This window comes from Vicugna pacos, chromosome 3, assembly GCF_048564905.1.
Source record: "Vicugna pacos chromosome 3, VicPac4, whole genome shotgun sequence".
NCBI classification, from domain to species: domain Eukaryota; kingdom Metazoa; phylum Chordata; class Mammalia; order Artiodactyla; family Camelidae; genus Vicugna; species Vicugna pacos.
This window is the reverse complement of record NC_132989.1, coordinates 110,547,188-110,563,215: the sequence shown is the minus strand read 5'-3', so window position 1 is coordinate 110,563,215 and position 16,028 is coordinate 110,547,188. Positions and strand designations below refer to the sequence as shown.

Here is a 16,028-nt window from a genome sequence, read left to right as displayed (position 1 = left end):
CTGAGAGTCAGAAGATTAGAGTTTTAATTAGCCTGCAGGGTTTGAATACCTCTCTTTACGTACCTGCTCCTTAGTTCCTCATCTGTCAAAGGAGCACATTAGATGAGATTTTCTTGTGGATCCTGTAAGTTCAGAACTGCTGACTTCCTAGAAGTCAAGAACCTTCTGGGCCCCAACACCTGAGAGGTTGTCAGAGGAAGGACGCGGCCCTTTCCTGGCCTGGTCCTGTTCCCAGGTCTGTGTCAGTCATTTCTCCTTCTGGAGTGATTCCAGGTTGTCTGTTTTCATTCCGGTAGATGTTTGACTGGATCACACACAACAAGGGCCTGTTTCTGAACAGCTACACTGAGATTGGGACCAGCCATCCTCACGCGATGGAGCTTCAGACGCAGCACAACCACTTCGCCATGAACTGCATGGTAAGATGCTGTCAGGGCAGAGGTGTCCCGTCTGGGAAGGTGCCTCAATAAGCAGGAGGTATTTCATACGAGATCACTTATATGTGGAATCTAAAAAAAAAGACAAACGAACTTATTTGTAAAACAGAAACAAACTCACAGACATAGAAAACAAACTTATGGTTGCCAGGAGAGGAAGGGGTGGGAAGGGATAAATTGGGAGTTCGAGATTTGCAGCTACTAACTAATATATATAAAATAGATAAACAACAAGTTCATACTGTATAGCACAGGAAACTATAATATCTTGTAGTAACTTACGGTGAAAAAAATATGACAATGAATATATGTTTATTCATGTATGACTGAAGCATTGTGCTGTACACCAGAGATTGACACAACATTGTAAACTGACTATACTTCAATAAAAAAAAATATATATATATATAAAATAAACAGGAGGTGCTTGTACAAGTCGTGCCTAGCGCGCTGGTAGGAGACCATGCAGGGCCTTCACAGTTACTGACTGATGGTAGCAGCTGACCTCCAAGTGTGGGAAGTTCTCTGTGTTAGCACTGTTTAAGGAGCTTGTTGTAAGTTTTAAATAAACAAAAACGAAAACCAGCAAACAAACAAACCAGTGAAACTTGAACCAATTCCTTGGCCAGTTCAGCTTGCTTGATTTTGATGCTGGCGCCTGCATTGCACCTCTTTGAAGCCTGCTGGGGCTCCAGAAAAGCTTTTCGGAGGCCATGTGAGTCTTCCGATCCCGCCCACTGTCAGTTTGCTGGCTGTCCGTCTCGATGAAGAAATAGGGTGGCCTGCTGCTCCCCTCAGGGGCCTCCCGTCCTCCTGAAATGTGAGAGTGCCTCCCAAGTTGAACTGAAGGACGGGGGTCTGGATGTCAGCCTTGCCTGGGATCCTTTGACTCTCTCTGATGCCCTTGGCCTGTTGTGATTCGGTGGGGCTGGTGTTGTGAGACTGCAGGGCAAAACAAACCAAAAACCAACCAAACAGACAAAAACCCCAAAAACCAGCAGTGACTTTTCAGTAGCACTCTTAATACATTTTGGATTTACTGTAACTAAAATAAAACTACATGTTGTTCTATAGCCTATATAGACAGTTAAACTTCTAGGAGTTCTCACTTCAGAGACCAAGTTTTGGTGTGGACTTGGAGCTAGACTTATGAGAGTTAGCCGCTCTCAGCCTTGTAATGCATGTGAAAGAGCAATGAGGCAGTATGATGAGGTCTTTGTTTAAATTCGTTCAGTAAGTTGCCATTTAATTAAAGTTTAGTCCACAAGGTGTGCCACTTTAGGTAGTTTCAAAGGTAAGATTAGCAATTAAATTTTGTAACAGACGTTATCTCAACAGTTTGGTATCTTTTCTCGAGTTTGAGATAAGAGAATTTTGGGTTGAAATGATTGAACACGGGCACAGGTGAGGATTTGGGGGAAGCATCTTAGAAGGATTTCTTCGTAAAAAATTCCTACCAGTGTTTCACAATATTTTGAAACTTCAGCTCATGGCGAAAGGCACATTCAGTCCAGTATATCCCATACTTTAAAAACTAGAAATATTAAAATAGATTTTGAAAAAATGAGAAATGAACAGAAAGTCCTCCACCCTCCAGCATTATTAGTGACACACTTTGGAATTAGCAGAAGAGGCAGCTTGCGGGGAAGACAGGAGCATGGGTTGTGAACTTAGAGGTTTTTAATTCTGACTCTGCTGTTTGCCGTGTGACCTGGGCAGTCTGCTTAATCTCTGAGCCTCGGTTTCCTCATCTCTTAAGTGGGAAAAATCTCTACCTTATACAGTGCTATGTTATGTTATTTACTTGTATGTCATCCACTATGCAGAGTGCTGAATCCACAGTAAGTACTTGATAATGGGAGTTACCATCAGTGATGTTACCAATCTAATTAAAAATACTGTTCATATTTTTAGTGTATTATAGTAAGTATGAAACTTAAAAGTATGGGTGATATCTTTTTTTTTTTTTAGGTTTAAGTACATTTCCTCATTGTCTACAATACACTTCTATTAATCCTCCAAGTAAAAGTATTAGTTAAAAAATGATGTGATAGCCCTGGGCCCTGGGCGGGTGGCAGCCGTTGGGAGAGCTTTCCAGACCTACCAGCCCCTGGTTCTCAGCACCTCCTGTTTTGCAGAACTGGGGCCTGTTAACGTTCAGCCCTTTCTTGTGTTACCTATAGTGTTTCAAACATTTTTTTTTTTAACAAAGAAAATGAAAATACTAGACGTCAGTGTGCAGAGCTGACAGTCTTTAAAGAACACGTATTAAGGGGTAGTAACAATTGTGCTCCTTCTCCCGTCACAGGTATTTTTGAAGGCGATGATGATAAATCTAGGTGTGGGTCCCTGTAACGTGGGGGACGATATGTCGCCATGTTTGTATGCACGTTCGTTTTGGGTGTGGGCCACCACACTTCTGTGTCCTGCTGTGCCTGACAGAGGTCTGGGTGAGGCACAGTTCATAGACCAGCATGTCCCATGTGGACATAGAAGCATTGCAGGACCTTGTAACAGCATCTGGGTGGGAAGGAGTCCCCTCCGTGGGTCCCCCGATAGTGCTGTCCAAGTGGGCAGCTCTTCTCCGGATCCAGAGAGCATCTGTCTCTGCTCTTCCAAACACACCTTGTGGGTTGATTTTCCCCTTTAAGGATACGGAGAATGCCAAGTTCAGTGAGTCTGGTCACCTGTCTTTAGAGAGAACGCATGTCTGAAGGGGAGGATTGCTCTTGACTTAAAGGACACTACCTAGCGCATTAATGCCACACGAGACAGCGAGGCCAGCTTCCCACGGATCGTGGCCTTGACTGACTGTCACCGCCTCATCAAGTGCCCTCTCTCCCTGCCTTGGTAGACACCCGGGCATTTGTCAGCTGATTCGAGCCTGCCGCCCAGAAAGGCACCTCAGAGGCTGGCGTCTGTGGCTGTCTAATCCCTGATAAAGCAACTCCACCTGGTTTAGAAATGGAGAAAAAGAATGAGTAAATGAAGCTACAGAGAAAGAAGGGACAAGGAGATTCTTAGGACGCTGACTCGGGTGGGCTGCAGACTAGGTGACAGTCACAAGGCTCTTGCAGGGGTCCAGGTGCGAGGCAGTGGGAGACTTGCCCAGTGGACCGCAGTGGGAAGGGAGAAGGGGGAGGGGAAATGGAGAGGAGTTTGGGCAAGTTGGGTAATTAGATCTGACTTAGGGGCAAGACTGGAAGGAGCTAAAGATTAGTCTGTGATTTGGGGAGACCCATTGCGAGGTGCAGTGTTGCAATGCCTCACAGAAATAATAGCTGATGAATGCATGAAGAGCACCATCCTGGGATTTGTTGAAAGTGTGCGTTCCCCACCCCACCCCTTACGTCATGTGACCTTAAAGAAGAATGCAGGTGTGAAGGGAAATACCATAGTGAGAACTTTCGTAAGAAGAGTGCTTTTTTTTTTTTTTAAAGCCTTGCCCGTTTATGTTTGGAGTACACTAGTGGACTTGAAGATAGAGATTTCAGCAGAGGTGAAGAGCTTGATTGAAAGTTTGAACACAGCATTGTTCTGTTCCTGCCCCAATTCATATCCCTTGGTGAAAGTGAATTTATTTATAGAAGATTTTCTGTTGGCACCAGGAAGATGACTTGGGTTTATGCAGAAAGGAGAGCTTGTTTTCACACGAAATAGCCTTTGGTTGCTAAGTACAGAGTTTGTAGTGTCTGGGTTCTAGTTACCAACTGCAGTGACAGGTTCCCGTGGTTCTGGGTGACCGCCTGCCATCTGGACCCTTTTCAGGATTGGAGGCCAGGAAGCGAGTCTTGGTCCATTCGTGTGCACCTGCTTCTGTGTGATTGCCTTGTGCCTAACAGCGTTGCTCTCTGCTAGTTGATTTGTAAGTTTGCAGTTTGAAAATAGCAGCTGAAGGCAGAACTTCAGAGTGTGTGGAGTCCAGACAGCAGACGCGTGTCCTGTTCTCCACCAGGTGATTCTGCTGCCAAAGCGGAGGTGTTAAGTCCACATTCCTCGGGGAGATGCCCGTTGCGTGCCTTCCCCGGACGAGCCCTCTTTCTCTGCCCCTTTCGCAGAACGTGTACGTCAACATAAACCGCATCATGTCGGTGGCCAACCGCTTGGTGGAGTCGGGCCACTACGCCTCCCAGCAGATCAAGCAGATCGCAAATCAGCTGGAGCAGGAGTGGAAGGCGTTCGCCGCCGCCCTGGACGAGCGCAGCACCCTGCTGGACATGTCCTCCGTCTTCCACCAGAAGGCCGAGAAGGTTAGTGCTCGGCACCCCCGCCCCAGCCCCCTCCTGCCCCAGCACCCCCCATCCACGCGGCTGGTCCTCCAGGGCCCTCGGAGCTCTGAGTCGGCCAGCTGTGCTTCAGCCCCAGCTCCCTCACCCCTGCTGTGCAACCTTATTCACATTCTTCTTTCACCCCTCTGTCCCTCTCTTGTGTCATTTGTAAAGTGGAAATACAATTACCTACTTGAGGGGCAGTTTTACGGTGTAAATGAGTTAACTCGCGTTAGGTGCCCTGCATGGTGGCTGGTGCGCAGCGAGCACTGATAATCCGTACCTGAGGCTGTTCTGTCCGCCTCCTCCCTCCTCCCGATCCGCTTCTTCCTCGGGATCGTCACTCGAGAGTCCCAGTTAGGACACTTGGGCAGCAAGTAACAGAATGCCTAGAGGTCAGGCTTAAACCTCAGGGGTTTTCTTTTCTCATAGAACAGGAAGTTGCAAAGCACAGGGAGTTGTAGCCTCGTGATGACGCCAGGGCTGGGTCTGCTCTTGGCCTGGCAGTCCTGGGTGTGCGCCACCGCTCCCAGCACCAGCCCCTCAACCGCTGTGTCCAGTGCATGCAAGGGTGATGGTGTCTGTTCCTGTCACTTTCATCAGGGCATAAGGTCCCTGCAGCCCAGCATGCTTACCCTCAGTTCCCTGGGCCAGGAGGGGGGTGCACGCCTGCACCCTGGCTGCAGGAGAGGGTGGAAGAGGGAGGGTTTAGCTTTCCAGCCTCCCCTGCAGAGGCAGACTCTGCCACCAAGGGCCAGGGTAGAAGAGTGGCTTTTGGGTAGACAGACGGTTTACGGTGTCTTTCATGATTATGAGGTTCGTTGCATGGATTTGGGCTTCACATGGGCTTCACCCGCTGGTGTGCTGGACATGTTACCATATTTCAGAGGTAGTGTGTGATGTGTGCCCCCAGCAGTCTCCACACTCCCACAGACAAGCAACCTGCTGAAATGAACACGCTTGGAAAACAGCAGAAGGAAAGTGAATTACTTGTGACCCAGACGCTAGTGGTAGAAGGTGCGCTGGGCAGTGAAACACCTTTTCAAGACGTGAAGAAAGATAGAGCACAGGAACTTCCAGCGACTAGAAAGACAGGAGGAAGAGACACATGGTTGCCTTCACTAGAAGGAAAAATGCTAATATGGCTTCCTCAGGGATAATTTATTGGGGGAAAAACCCCCTGTTCATAGGGGTTTGCAATGATGCTTCTCAGAAGGGAATAGTAACCCTTTAGTCTAGAAATAGTCTCCACTGGGGAGTGAAGACACAGGAGGGTCGAGGCCCCAGCTTGCCTGGGATCTTGGCAAGGCTGCTGGAATGTTGCACAAGACACTAATTAGTAGTGATCTCAGCTCTAGAAACCTTTACAGTGTGAAGCAAGAGAGGAAACGGAGTGGGATGGAGAGGGGAAAATCTTAATAGCCTCCTGTGAAGGCTGCGAGTGGGAACTCCCGGGTTTCAGTGGTAAGATTTTTCTATTTACTAACCTTGTGCCTGTAACTAGTTTTGTAATAAAAGAGAAACAAAAGCCCCCCACACAAAACAGTCTGTTTTAAAGTGGCAAGATCCCCCTTCAGCATGAAACGGCACTGTCTACATTCACCTCTGGTCCCTGTCATTGTCAAGATCATGATGTATTCACTGGACTTTGTTGTGAGTGGGAGATGAGCTGTGTGGTCCTGGCTCATCTGCCATCTGGATTGTAACATAGTAGGGGGTACCGCAACCCCCTGGGCGTGGGCATGGACATGTGTACGTTGGGAACGGGCCCTCAGAAGGGTCCCTTAGGATGATGTAAATAAATTTGAAGTAGGACAAGCTGCTTGGAGGAATGGCAAGTCATCTGAAGCATAATAACACATAGAGAAAGTCTCTTTCATAGACATGGCAGGCTTCAGAATTGCAAATAAACCCAGAAGATTACTTGCTGCTCTGACCTGTCTGAAAATGATATAGAAATCTGGGTGCCATGAGGCACCCCCCACCAGTGTTTTATTATCAAAAATTTAAAACACACACCAAAGTCAAAAGAGCCTGGGTATTTTTATTTGGATAAGATTGAATGGCTGTAAGTTACGAGTTTGAAGGAAACGAAGCTAGATAAATACATGCTGAACGTGTTGTCCCACGTGAGCTCTGACAGAGCTTGTGGTCTCCATGTGTATCAGTGGCCAGAGAAGAAGCCAGGTATGTGTGACCTCAGAGACAGGGTGGGCTAGTGAGAAAGGCTGACATCTCTGACGGACACTGATGGAACAGACAGTGCGGCCTGCACCAGGCAACTGAAATGTGCAGGTGGGACCTCTGGGCAGCTCCTGGAAGTATTTACCCTCAGGTTCAAGTGTAGTGCGTATCTTCCCCTTGACTGAAATTCGGATCCATGGAAGGAGATCACACCTGCTGAGGAGTTTTCCTCTTCCCAAGAGAGGGATCCAGGAAGAGGTCAGCTTTGTCTCCTCTGTTTAAATACTTTGCGTTCTAGTTACGCTGAAGCTGTTTTCATAAACTCAGTTGGGAAAGGCCCAGAACTTGGACCTCATCAGTTAGGTTTCCATCATAGCCACCCTTTGAACTTCATCCAGAGTGCCATGAAGAATTTAAATCTGATTAGGGGACGTAGGGGTCAGCTGTGGGACTGTGTGGTTAATGGTCTTAGTAAAGGCAGCAGCCGTCCTGGAAGGGTGACAGCTGATAGCTTTGTAGGTGAGCGTGCTGAGCGCCCGCCCGCCCCCCTGGCTCTGCGGGTGTTCTCGTGTTGGTGTCTGCATGTGGTTTTCTAAATACACATCTTCAGGTTAAAACTGGATGAGGATGACACATCCAGTGACGTGCTGGCCGTTCCTTTACTCTCACACTGTCATCCCTGGTGAGGTGTGTGCTGGGTCAGAGCATCAGCCTGCTGATCTGGGAGCACAGCCACAGAGCTGGTGGTTTTACCCAGAGGTGATGTTTAGGGGTCCAGCCTCCTCTTTTTTTTTTTTTCTTTTGGTCATGTGTTATATCTCTTTATATTAAGAAGCTTCCATTGCAAATGTTATTTGAATTACCTTTTAATAAATCCAGGAGTTAAAGTGACTTGATTTTACCACACCTTAAAATCTCCAATTTTTACTATTTAAAAAAAAAATTATTAGAGCTGCGCTGTCCAGTATAGTAGCCGGTCACCATGTGTGGCTATTGAAGGCACTTTCAAGTTCAATAAAATTTGTTAATAAAATAATTTAAAAATTGAATTCAGTTAAGCTGCACTTCCTTAGTCACAGTACCCACATTTCAGATAGTCGGTAGCAGCAGGTGGCTGGTGGCCGTCGTCCTGGGCAGGACGGCTGCGCGTTTCCATAACTGCAGGAGGTTCTGCTAGCGCTGGTGCAGGTTTGCCTTCAGCGTGAACCATAGATCTGAGCACCTCATTCTGTCCATGACTCGAAGGGTCTGTAATCTGACAATCGCCAAAAACAAGACAGCAGGCAGGATTGTGTTGTTCTTTACAAGTGACAGAGCTCCGTAACACGCAGTCTCGTCTCATCCTTAAAGCACCCAGTGGAGTAGCTGGGGCTGGTGCTGTCACCGACCTTGTGTTCTCTTTGGGGGGTGATTCGCCCCCGCTGGGGCTTTCATTGAGGTCTAGGAAAGTCTTTTGTCCTGACATAATTGTACACTATTTCACAAACAGAGCATTTACCTGAATTTTCTTCTAAAATTTCACTTTCCGTACAAAATATTAGAAGTTAACATTTACTGTAAATGTATAATGGTATCATCTGGAAAATTTTATCCTAAGTCTGGGTTAAAATTTATAGGAAAATAGCACGAATACTGCTGCAGTATTCCCTTTTGCACTTCTAAGGCAAAGACTACACTTGTAATTGTTCCTGTTGTAATGTCGTTTCACATTATTACAAGTAAAGGTCTAATTCTTGGCTTATAGTAGAACAAAAACAAGGTTCTCATATAACAGGAATTGGAATATACATATGCATGTATGAAAGAAGAAGGTATTAATGAAAACAGATGTAAGATTCTTAGAGTGATCACTGCATATTTTGGTTCAGGTTGAACCTGTCTTCTCCAGGTTACTGGGCTGGAGTGGTCAGACCTGGATTCACAAGTGAAAAAGGCTTCACCCCTCCTGTAATGTTGCTGAGCAGAGAAAGGAGCTCATCTCTTGTAAAGGAACGAGGAGAAGAGAGTGTGCTTATTAATATTCAGGGAGTAGAAATGATGGAATAAAAAGAAAAAATAGCATTGTTATTTCTTAGAAATGAAAGCAGAAGATGAGGAAATAAGAAAGGAAACTCTGAAGTTTGAATTCATATATAATATATGTATGTAATTCAACCAGTCTTAATTTTTCCAAAGAGGAGAAAAATCCCCCTAATAAGTGTTTTAAACATTTACATTCTAGGAAGATTCGGTCCCTTTGTCTCCGAAATCAGACTAACCACCTGCGCTCAGCGGATGCTCCGTTGGGAGCTCCTGGTGGGTGTGAAACTCACTAGCTTGGAGGGTCCCAGCAGAGCGAGCCCGGGTGGCGCCCCCACTCTCAGCAGATGGAGAGTAGTGGAATAAATGCTTCTGAAGATAAGTCTGCTAATTAGTTATCCAGGCTGTCTTTTTAAAGCTTGTGTGTTAATCGCTCGCCCTGTCTTCTTGCCTCACTTTTGCAAACCGGTTGGCCCAGGCTCCTTTCCTCTTAGATTGAGCAGCACCCGAGTGACCATTCCGCTGTGAGCAGAATCCCCAGGTCTGAAGCCGGCTCCTAATCTGAATTGATGGGGAAGCCTCAGATGCCCTTGCACTCTTCTGCCTCTGCCCCCATTCTGGCCAGATGCTGTGTGTTCACATATTTTGGTCTACATTTGAGCATGTAAAGCATCGGAGACTAAACCGGTGCCCTGGCCCCACGAGAGTTCAGCAGCCACCTCTGTCATCGTCCTCCCCAGTGTATCATGCTCTGTGCTCGACGTGTCCCCTGAAGCTGCGACCCCAGCCTGTATTTGTCAAGATTGTGAGAGGTGTCTGTGTGGAGGGGGAGTGTAGCAGAGTGGCCGGACAGGTTTTTAAGCAGATACACCAGCTTCCCCTCACTGCATTCACAGTGCACACTGTCATATTAAGAGGCTCTGGGAGATTCTGTTCTATACGTCCCTGTTGAGCTTTGACACCAAACTTGACCCCAGGATTCTTTTCCTTTGCAGAATGCCTGCTAACATCTTCTGTCTCTGCTCTCTGAATGGGGATTGCTGCCCTGGTGGCCTTGGCTTCAGACCCTCTGGGTGTTCAGGCTTTCAGGAAGCATTCAGGGCCCGGAGCTTGCCCTTTGGAGCAAGGATTGCCATCTCATAAATGAAAGACAAAAATCATGCTTGTGCCAGAGTCCCTGTAAAACCATGGCCAGGTTTATTTCTGTCCTTGGGATGCTTTAGCCCCGTGAGTTTACATGTGCAGAATCCTTTTTCCCGCAAGATTTCCATTTTATAAGCTACCCTGCCCTGTGTTTTTAAAACCTACCTACATTTTTGCAGGTAAATATAATCACTACCTCTCAGGATACTTTGAGAAGTTATAGATAGGTTACTTTTACTACAGGTATTCATAAAACTGCTTGATTGTTTCTTTACTGATTGCTTCAAGAATTGGGGTTGAATATATTGAGCAGTCATTTTGATACAATAATATATTAGTCTGACACGTCTGCTTGTTGTGAAGTATTATACAACTAAAACCTCTTTTCATCTTGTTATTTCAGAAGCATTTTAACCTCTTCTTAACAGGTTGCAACTCTGTTTTGGGCGTTTTGCAGTGGCCAGTGAGCAGGAGATATTAATTGCTGGCTTGACCTGATTGATGATTTATTAATGATGGTGGTTAACCTCAGTCAATTCATGTTTGAAAAAGGTTTACAATAATTTAATAATCAGTGTTAAAGGCAATAATGGAAGAAGATAGAGTGAAACAGAGATCCAGAATACTTATAATCATCAACTTGACCTAACTGACATTTATTTATAGAACGACACCCAAGAAATACTTAAAAATATGCTTAAGTAGTCATACATGATACATGCGGAGGGGGAGAGGTATAATTTTATTGGTACTTCCATTGCCTTGTTAGGGAGGCATGGTGGGGGGGAGGGTAACGAGGACACCGCTGTGCCTGCATCCGTTTAGTCCTGTTTGAAGTCATAAGAAACCACATGCTATCAGATGACACTCAATGCCATGTGAATTGATTTCGAGCCCTAAGATTTGTATAGAGATATTCTTCTGAGCCAATGCATTAATAATAAAGGGATTTTTACAGACAGTTATTACTCGGGTGACTGGTCTGTCCTAGAGTGTCAAGAGAATCATAGCACATCTCTTGCCTGGCAGGTCAGTTACCCCATTTAAATAGTCACCCTCTGCATTCGGTGATAAGTAGAAAGACGGGGAAGACCTAGAGTACGAAAGTGAAACCCAGGGAATTGTGTCCGTGTCTGTTTGACTTAACTGAGTTAACGTCTTTCACTGGGCCTTCTGCTTGCCTTGGACACTTACCTGTGATGGGTGCTCATAGGGTCACCCTGGGAAATTTGGCAGTGATTTCTCAGCTATTAATGAATCCTGGGATGTGGGGGTGGCAGCGGAGAAAATTGAGTGATTAGAACGGTGGCAGTGGCCCAGGACCACAGCCTGCAGCCCATACTCTTCTCATTTACAGGCAAAGTGAGACGACCCCAGTGACTCCATGCTGCCCTCAGCCTCCGCGTCCTTCCAGTGGGCACAGCCGAGAGAGTTAGGCCCCCTTCACTCGGTCTCTTTTAATTCCTGTGTGCATTTACTTTTGAAAAGGTAGAAAAATGGACCCCCTGCTCTTCCTGATGATAGGTAGATGATTTCAGGTGCCTGGACCCCCCCACCCCATTACCATTTTAATACAAGAGGGAAGCAGGAGGGCCCCTTGCTGTGCAGCTGAGGATGAAGGCAGGTGGACACGCGGATTCAAAGGTGGGATGGGAGGATTAACCAGGATGCCCCACACAGCTAGCGAGGGGCAGAGGTGCTCCCAGGTGTGACACAGGGTCCCCTGAGGCTGGCGTTTCAAATGCAGATTCCTGGGCCCAGCCCCCGCCCTGCCAGAACCTCAGCTGGGGGTGAGGATGGGGCCTCAGGGTCCAGAAATCTGGTCTGAGGACTCACATTAATGCCATTTGAGGTGGAGACTCAACCATGCTCTGCTGTTTGACACTCTCTCAACCACCCTTATTTCAACACCACGTTAAAAAATAGCCACTTATCAATGTCAATTACTGTTGATAGACATGATTTTTTTTTTTTAACCTTCCAAGTATATGAGCAACGTGGACTCATGGTGCAAAGCGTGCGGCGAGGTGGACCTTCCCTCCGAGCTGCAGGATCTGGAGGACGCCATCCATCACCACCAGGGCATCTACGAGCACATCACCCTGGCTTACTCCGAGGTGCGTGGTCAGCTCTTCCAGTGGAAAGCAGCACTGTTTTTGTGTCGTAGCACTGAAAGCTGCAAAAAATTAAAAAACTAGAAAAGAACTTACAGGTTTCGAGTTAAAACTGCAGTTTCCTGGTAACTTTTGAACTCGAATGGGAGGGGAACGGGGGGAAGGATAGTAGGTGAAACGGGGTGGAGGCAGAAAGCAAACTTGTGACATTTGTGGATTTTCTTTAGAGTGCTTAGATTTCTATCTGTTAAAATGAATGAAATTTTAATCTTACCTACTTGTATTTAGGAAATATGTATATTGTATGCTATTCAGTCCAGTCAAACCCAGTTTAATCTTCTTGAATGAAACTTTCTAGAAAAAAGGGAAGCTGACGCAGCCTGTGTTCTGGGTAGCGAGGCACACACTGTTTCTTCAAGCTGCTTGTGGTTTTAGGAATCTAAGTGGGGTGTTTTATTATTTTAGGGTAAATTAATTATTTAACGTATCCGTGCTTTATTTTCTGCCACCTTCTATGCCAGGCTTTGTCGTAAGGACAGTATGTAAATCACTTATTAAACGCCCCCGACTCTGACCCCTCTTACTGACCCCACTGTTATGAACGAGGTACCTCGGCACGGCAGTGACGTGACTTGGGCCAGGTCAGCAGCTGTAGGAGGCGGAGTGGGGATGGCAACCCAGGCAGGCTGCCTTTGTGCCTTATCACCTGCTAGATGCAGTGGTGACAAATACACATGGGTCCAGGCGTGACACTCTTGTCCACGTCATGGTCACCTAGCCCTTCAGACCAGTCTGCCTTGACGATGCTGGTTAAGTTCCTGGAGGTGAGTGTGGGTGGGTCAGAATTCTGTGCCTACATGCTTTCTGCATCTATTGTGAGCATCTATAGTACTGTAGGCTGATATGAAAGATTACTGTCAGGCCTTGGTAAGAAAGTGTTTCAAACCACCTGGAAGAGGCCTGGGCACAGAGTAGGTAGGTGTTATTGTGCGGTCAGCCTTCCATATCCCCGGGTTCTGCCTCCAGGGCCAACTGTGCTGCACCATTTTATATAAGGGATTTGAGCATCCACTGATTCTGGTATCCATGGGGGGTCCTAGAACCATTCTCCCTCATTACCAAGGGACAACTATATTTGAATACAAATATTTAAATCCAGCTCTTCCTTGATTTGAACCACAGCCACACTCGTCAAAGTTATTTGATCATTTGCTCTTCAATCTGGCCCATCCTGCTTCGCCAAACAGCTGTCACTCTCATGTCCTTGGACCTAGTCTCCTGACGCCTTTGTGTCCATGGGTGAACTGAACTACAGTACTTGTTTCAGAATATGGTCAAACCTTCTGCCCATAAGAGTTGATATCTACATGTTTGTTTCTCTAGACACCTATTTGCTTAACAAGATCCCCCCCTACCATTTTTTTTTAATTGAAGTATAGTCAGCTTTTTAACATGACTTTATGTTGTCATGGAATTTAAACAGTCATCAACTCTGTGTTGTGCTTCTGAGTTTTGCACCCAGTGTTTATTAGCTAATTTGGTTATCTAGTTTATTAGGGACTATGTAAGTGGTAACTTTTTTAACAGTAAAAGTGAAAATTGAAGAGGTCTGTAATTTTTTATCATGTTGATTCATGAGGAATATGTGAGTTCCAGAAAACGTTACATTCTTTGCCCTAGTGTTCTATCCCTGTGTGTCGTCCGATTTTGACGCAGAAAGTGGATGGATGACCCTGTTATCCATGGTGCAACCAGGCCTTCACTCATCTGCTTACTAGTGATTTTCTTGGGAGCTGTGTTTTGATTGCAGTGGTAGGTTCCAGACCACTGTGGGATCCAACAGCTCACACGCAAGGTGATTGGCAGGATGGGGGACCTACCTCAGACTCAATCTGCCCTGACCAGTATCATCCTCTGGCCTGGTGACCAGTCTGTCTGCTTGCCTGCACGTCTAGCCAAGTACAGAATTCTCTCCCTGTTTCTACTACCTTCTATAAAAATGGGGCATCTTGACACAGGAACTGAGGTTTACCTATGGTGCAGTTTCATTAGATTTTAAGATAGTAATAATAATTTAAAATAATTTAACGGCAAATAAATAACTTCCCAGGCTGAGGTCTTAAACCCTAACTTTTAGCCTAAGAACATGTTTGCAACTGAGCTGTAGATTCAAGGAGACAGTGGTTAGAACTGGCTGAACAGAGAAGACTTCCAGTAGGTAAGAGTGAGGGGTTTTTTTTTTTTTTTTGGCCTTTCAAATTATTTAAATTTCAAGATAGTTTCAGGCCACAGAAAAGTGCGAGAGCAGAGAGTGTCCACATTCCCTTGAGCAGATTGCCCAGTTTTTAACATGTTCCTACATTTGCTCCGCCCTTTCCCCCGTCTCTCTCTCCAGCCATCACATGGCCATTGACACAACACAAGCATCCTACCAGCCGTCGGCCTCCTTCACGCTGGAACGTTCTTTAGTCTTTCTCTGCCTGGTGTCTTCGACAGTCTCAGAGAGTACAGGCTTTCCATTCTGTAGGATGACCCACGACCTCCCGGCCCGTCCAGTTTTCTAGGGCTGACTGGGGCCGTGGGTCCTGGGATGCTGCCCCTCCCACAACTGATGGTGTTAACCTAGGCCGCCTGGTGAGGTTGGTGTCTGTAAGATTTCTCCAGTGTAAAATCACCATTAAAGTTTTGTCTTTGATGAGCAGTTTGTGGGAGGACGTACTGAAATAACACGATGTCTGTAACTCATCGGACTCCGCACGACCTTGGCGTCCACTGGTGATTCTTGCCATGTCAGCTTCACTGTGATGGCCGTCTGATCGTGGGCACTCATTTCCATCGTTCCTTCTATATTCATTAGGTGATCTGCTGTAAGGGGGAACTTTATTTCCTTTCTTCCCCATTTATTTATTAATTTTTAATTTCAGTATGAATTTATCAAACCTCATTATATTCAACGAGTTATAATCCAGTATTCTCTTTCGATGCCTAAATTGTCCACGTTCGGCCTGCAGGAGCCCCTTTCTGTGTTGTTTTGATCTGTCTGTATCATTTTTTGAGTATTACTTTCTAGCATAGCAGGATGTTCCCAGGCTCATCGTGTTCTTTCCCTGTCTCACCCTGAGGTCAGCTGTCTCATTAAGAGGTTCTGGTTCCTTGTAGTGTTGGGTGGTATTTAGAAGCAAAGATCCAGGTATTCAGGGGTGCTCATTTGATTGGGAGGTGTTGAGCAGACAGTCAGGGAACGTGTACGTAGGTGCCGTCCATGCATCCGTCCGTCCACATTCATCTACAGCTGTGTCTGTGTCTGTGTCTGTGTCTGTTTTAAAACCACATGTGTCCATACTAACACTTCTATTTCTAATCCAGTCCTAGCCTTTCCCTTTCTATGTTGATGTATCCCCTCTTAAGACAACAAGAATCCTGGCTCCCTTTATCCTCAGTATGTTAATTTATTCATTCAGTTAGTGCCTTTGCTCAATCTTCTCAATCTCCCAACCATTCTCACTGGCCTCTGACCACCCCCGGTGCCCACTTCTTTAGAAAGTCTGGCCTGGGAACACCTGTTTGGCACCTCCACCCTTCCACTGCCCCAGACTCCGAGCCCCATTTCCTCTGTGCCGGCAGGGGAGGGGAAGGAAGATGGGAAAGGAAGGGCCACTTTTGTCTTGTAAGTAATTTTTTTCTTTTCCTAAATTAGTGTTTTTCTAACTTGAGTGTGCTGGTTATAAGTGCACCTTCTCATACTCCACCCCCAGAGACAGAGAATCTTCGTTTTTAATGTGTTTCCCTAGTGATCCAGGACCCTGATGCCAGGGCTTTATAGCCCCCACACTGAGAGCCATTCCCTGCCTGATTCTCAAGAG

The 16,028-nt window shown here is 46.2% G+C and overlaps 1 protein-coding gene across 3 annotated transcripts in view; it reads left to right on the top strand.

The window, feature by feature from the left end:
* TRIO (trio Rho guanine nucleotide exchange factor) overlaps positions 1 to 16,028 on the top strand; it is a 330,020-nt gene that overhangs the window by 132,355 nt on the left and 181,637 nt on the right. For all 3 annotated transcript variants that reach the window (XM_072958843.1, XM_072958845.1, XM_072958844.1), the window contains exons 6-8: positions 297 to 419; positions 4,496 to 4,687; positions 12,037 to 12,168. In XM_072958843.1, coding sequence (XP_072814944.1) covers positions 297 to 419; positions 4,496 to 4,687; positions 12,037 to 12,168 — 447 coding nt within the window. The remainder of the gene's footprint in view (positions 1 to 296; positions 420 to 4,495; positions 4,688 to 12,036; positions 12,169 to 16,028) is intronic.